This window comes from Pygoscelis adeliae, unplaced genomic scaffold (genome assembly GCF_000699105.1).
Source record: "Pygoscelis adeliae isolate BGI_AS28 unplaced genomic scaffold, ASM69910v1 Scaffold89, whole genome shotgun sequence".
Taxonomy (NCBI): Eukaryota; Metazoa; Chordata; class Aves; order Sphenisciformes; family Spheniscidae; genus Pygoscelis; species Pygoscelis adeliae.
In genome coordinates, this window is record NW_008825559.1 from 556,092 (window position 1) to 561,637 (window position 5,546).

At 47.6% G+C, this 5,546-nt stretch overlaps 1 protein-coding gene across 1 annotated transcript in view; it reads left to right on the forward strand.

The window, feature by feature from the left end:
- Positions 1 to 595: 595 nt before the first annotated feature.
- Positions 596 to 5,546, forward strand: part of LOC103923907 (interferon-induced very large GTPase 1-like) — a 7,673-nt gene continuing 2,722 nt past the window's right edge. Inside the window, exon 1 of the mRNA XM_009332345.1 lies at positions 596 to 5,546. This exon is cut by the window's right edge and continues 2,722 nt beyond it. Coding sequence (XP_009330620.1) covers positions 596 to 5,546 — 4,951 coding nt within the window.

The following is a 5,546-nucleotide window of genomic DNA, read 5'->3' on the forward strand; positions in this document are numbered from 1 at the left end:
GTATTTAAAAGACGGGTAGATGAGGCGCTTAGGGACATGGTTTAGTGGGCATGGGGGTGTTGGGTCGACGGTTGGACTCGATGATCTTAGAGGTCTCTTCCAACCTTAATGATTCTATGATTCTATGATTCTATGATTCTATAACTGGCCAGAGGGACATTCCATACCATGGGACATCATGCTCAGTACAGAAACTGGGGAAAGCTGGCCAGGGGGGGCCGCTGCTTGGGGACTGGCTGGACATCGGTCAGCGGGTGGTGAGCAATTGCATTGTGCATCACTTGCTTTGTGTATTATTATAATAATATTATTATTATTATTGTTATTGTTATTTTATTTCAATTATTAAACTGTTTTTATCTCAACCCATGAGTTTTCTCACTTCTACTCTTCCAATTCTCTCCCCCATCCCACCGGGGGCAGGGGGGCGGGGAGGAGTGAGTGAGCGGCTGTGTGGTGCTCAGTTGCCAGCTGAGGTTAAACCACAACAGTAGGAGGAATCCCCAGGGCTGGAGCTGCTGGAGAGCCCTCTTATAGGAGGTCGGGGCCTCTTACAACATACCTTAAAGAAAGTCTGTTTTCTTCTTCCACAGCCATGAGTTCACAGGAGGACATACTAGAGGATGATGAAAAGGCACATCTTGCTAAAAAATTACTGGCAGAAGCATGTGAGAAAGAAGGACTGGATGATGCATACTGGCTCCCCAAACTGTCGAAGATACTGGGAGTCAAGTCCAGAGAAGCCCTGAAACATCTGCAATATGAAGACTACCTTAAGCTGGAGTGCGAAGTACGGTACCCCTGGGAAACAAAGGCGCTCCAAAAACTCCTGGAACTAACAGACAACAAAGCAACTTTTGAGGAGCTGCAGAAGGAGCGCTTGGAGATGACAAAGCAGAGACAAGAAGCGGCCAAGCTAGCCCTGGAGGAGCTGAAAGAAATGCACAACAGCCACAGCCATGGCAAGGACATTATAAGACAGAAAGAGGAGGCTCTGTGGCAAGCCATGGAGATTCCCAAAGCGTACTGGGCACCGCCGGAGAAGTCATTGGTGGATGTGCTGGAGAGCATCCAGAAGCTGCTGGAGCTGCAGGAGTCGTCAGTGGGCAGGGGTGAGAACGTCTCTGACACGGAGGTCCTGAGGCGGGCATCGGGGGGACTGGCCCTGCAGGGCATTTACAGAACCAGCAGCTTTGCGGATATGCTGGCAAAGCGAGACCAGCTCATCAGGGTTCCCGACGGATTCAAGCTCGCTGGTCCAGAGCAAGGGTCGCTGCTTGAGAGGAAGGAGTTCTCCTCCTCTGCAGCAGAAGCCGCTTTCACCAAGTCCGTGGAGCAGCTGGGGTTCAGCATGAGCGTTTCTGCCAAAGCCAGCTTCTGGGGGTTTAATGTTGAAGCTGGTGTAGATTACAGCAGCTCCTCGCAGTCAGAGGACACCCACCAGTCCCACTCTGAGCAGAGCTACGTTTGCATCACCAAGTACCAGTACATCCCTCTGGCCTCCTGCTACTTGCAAAAGCATCAGCTTCGCCTCTCGGATTCGGCCCTGCGGGAGCTGCAAGACATCGAGCATCTTTTGAACATCACTCAGGAAGCAGACAGGCCCAACATGCTGAAGAGCAGGTGTGCGAGCTTCTTCAGCAGGTTTGGGTCCCACGTAAACCAGGGTCCCCTCCATTTTGGGGGGATATTCTGGTGGAAGGCATCTATGGAAGGATTCAGAGCTGAGCAGCAGGAAGAGATGAAGCGACAAGCATCTGAAGCACTGAACTGCTACGTCGGGGCCAGCTACAGAGGCTTCGGTGTCAGCATGGACGTTTCCAAATCCAGCTCACAGGCTTCTTTTCAGGGAACAGACAGAAGTAGTGCCCACACAGTGGTTCAGCTCTACGTGACCAACACAGGGGGCCCATCAGAGACAGATTCCCTTCCTCAGTGGAAACTGGGGCTTGTAACTAATAACTCAACCTGGTGTGTTATCGACCGAGGCTTTCAGCTGATCCCAGTGTGGGATATAATCCTGTTCAATCACAGCAGTGATTTTAAGTCCACCTATCAAATGAGCAGCAGCCTCAGGGCTGCATACGAAGCGCTAACAAATCACAGTGTCGGCACCATGTTCGGAGAGGAACTGGTCAGTGCAGTGGAAGAGGCCAGAGCTTTCGTGGAGTGTGTGAAGGCCTGGGAGATGACGGTGGATGAAAGGAAACTGCTCACGCTGATAGATTTCAAACAGAATCTGCATGAGAAAACCAAAACCCATAGTGTCTGGATCAACGTATGCCTGTCGGACAAAGCACTGCAGGAGTTCCTGGTGAATACTGTTCTGCTTTGCAAGAAGTCACCTCCAGAAAACACCACCTATATCAAGTCTCTGTTGAGTTGCCTCCTGGATCCTCATGTCTATTCTGTCAAGGACTTCCCCAGGTCTTCCGTCATTATGCAATGGATCTTCCATACTGAGTACATGCTTCCCGAAACTCCCAGCGTTTCTGAGCTTGAAGATCTCACCAAGACACTGCTGCAAATGAAGGAATACATCCAGGAAGTCACCTATGCACCAGAAACCTCTGCATCTGCCATTCATGAAGCAAAGATAAAAGCCACCTTGACTGCAAGCCTAGCTGTTTATTCCTTACTCCAGTTTCTCCAGGAAAGGGCACAGAAAGACATAGAACTGTTGGTGCTCTTAATTACGACCAGCATGGGATACCAGGTGGAAAGGAGCACTTTTCAGTACCTCCTTGGATGTCCAGAAATTAACTTCATGATAAATGAAATGCAAATGGGACATAAGGAGTATCTGAGTCTGAAGGAGCAAGATGTTTACAGAGCCCAGGCCTTCCTGCTGCTGACAGGTCTAACTGTAACACCCGAACATAAAGAGGTGTCCCCTGAACAGAAGAAGCAGCGTTTAGTTTTCATGGAAGATCAAATGAAAAACTTATGGTCCACAGAGATAAAAACTCTCCTTGAAAAGCACAGTGCATTCAAAGACTGGGAGATGCTGGAAAGTGACTTGCATTCCTTCGTCAATGGGCGCTTGGATGACACATGTGACGATCTGAAGAAAAAAAGTATTATCAAAGACATGGAAGACACTTTTCAAAGAAGAGAGCCTTCCAGTCAGTCCAAATCCAAATCAGACGGCAGCGAGTCCAAAGCAAATCAAGCCATTGCAAACCAAAAGTTCCTCCACTTACTTAAGCGCCTTGGACTAGAAAGTCACTATCCAAGAAAAATGGGGACAGAAGATTTCCACATCGTATACAGGACATCTTTACATGACAGCCAGCCCAGCAAGGAAAATGAACTACCATTTTACTTCTTGCAAAAGCTATTAACCGTGGATTATCGGGTGAGGTACCTGACTTGCAAGGATGAGAGCGGCCCAGGGCTCGCACCCATGCCAAGAACCACAGAGCAAGAGCATGAACCCTCGGATTCCTTTGATGACTTTTTCACTAATTTGGAGCAAGAAGCCCCTGAATCTGCAACCAGGGAGAGTTGTGTGCACCCCATGGACCTCCAGATGGCAATTTTTCATTGCGCTGATGATTTCATGAGACAGTACATTTCAACAAAGCTTGCTTTCTGCCAATTTGCACTACCTCTCCTGGTACCAAACCCGTGCACTTCACAGATAGAGTTCCCACTCTGGTCCCTCAGCCAAATAAAAAAGAGCTGGAAAGGGGCTGAGAAGTTGGGAAAGCAGGCCAGAATTAAGAGTTACAAAAACAAACTCATTTATCAGGCAGAGACACCCATCGTGTCCTTCATACGGATTGGCAGTTCTCCCTCCTCTTCCAAGTCTCAGATCCTGAATGCTCTGCTGAGCAAACAAAAGCATGACATTTTTTTCCACCGACATTGCAAAGGCAGCACCAAAGACTGCTTGCTGATGAAAGGCGTTGTGGAGATCTCCTGGTACTGTCCAAGGGGTAGTGACGATGACAACTTTGACTGCTGTGTTGCTTTCTGTAACCTGCACGGAGATGCAAGGGATCACGAAGAACAGCTACAGTTTTTACAGGAGATAGCTGCTGTGAACGTGGCTCTTATATCCGAGTCTGATCAGAGTGACAAGAAAGGGATGAAAATTTTACGTGACCTGTGGCAGTCACAAAGGCCTTTGGTTTGTCTTTTCTCTGAAAAAGAGAACGTTGCAGCTGGCCGATCTAGCCAAAACATAAGAATAGGTATCAAGAACAGAAACGAAGCAGAATTAATGGGTGAGCTGACAAAAACAATCAGGGATCTCCTGAAAGGGTCTAACACGCTTTTCAGCCTTGACGCCTGCGTGGACAAAGCTCGCAAGCACGGATTCTTAGTCGATGAAGATACAGATGCATGTGTGACAGCCAAAGAAAAGGCAAAGGAGCTGGTGAAGCTTCTGAAGAAAGAGAAGTTGTCTGAGATCAAATCCCAGCTACTGCCTCTTCAAGGAAAACTGTGGTACATGTGGTGCAAAAAGGACAAAGAACTCACTCGCTTGCAGGAAAAGAGAAACAAGAGCATAGAGCATCATCGGAGCCAAATTGAATCAGAGAAGTCGGCAATAAGAAGAAAGCAAGTAGAGAAAGCATTCCCCCTCAATCAGCTGATGAAATCAGTCCTTGGCTTTCTCCAGTCACAGCCAGCAGATACCAAGAAATACTTCCTGCAGTGGATGAAGGTCTTTATGGATGACCTGTCCTCCGATCACCTTGACGAACTGAAGAGACGGTATCACCAGTTATGGTCTCAAATCCTGGCAATAAAGACAAGCCATGAAAAAACCAATACGAAATCTCCGTTGCTGAGTAAGTTAGATGCCCTTTCCAATGAAATCAATGATTCGTCCATTGGCCTTGAGCATATTTTGAGAGAGGTAGGGCAGATTTACGAAGCTCTGGAATCAATGAACTCAAAGGATAATATTTTTGTCAAACTACCTGAAATTGCAGCTGATCTGATGGTTTCAGGGTATCCTGTTGAGCTGATGGATGGTGATGCTTCTTACGTACCATTACGATGGGTTGTAGCAATCTTTGACAGATTAATTGAGAAGCTAGGGGACAAACGAGTATTTGTTCTTTCAGTGCTTGGCATCCAGAGCACAGGGAAGTCAACCCTGTTGAATGCCATGTTTGGTCTTCAGTTTAATGTCAGTGCGGGGAGATGCACCCGGGGAGCGTTTATGCAGCTAATTAAAGTGGATGAGAAGCTGCAGCAGGATTTGGACTTTGATTACATGCTAGTTGTTGACACAGAGGGACTTCGTGCCATAGAGCTGGCCAATAAACAGTCCCTTAACCATGACAACGAGCTGGCCACCTTTGTCATTGGCATCGGCAACATGACTCTGATCAATATCTTTGGAGAAAATCCTTCAGAAATGCAAGATGTCCTTCAGATTGCTGTGCAGGCTTTTCTGAGGATGAAGCAAGTAAATCTTTCCCCAAGCTGCCTGTTTGTACACCAAAATGTGGGAGAAATAACTGCCAAGGAACAGAACATGGAAGGACAAAGACGTCTGCAGGAAAAGCTGGATGAAATGACCATGA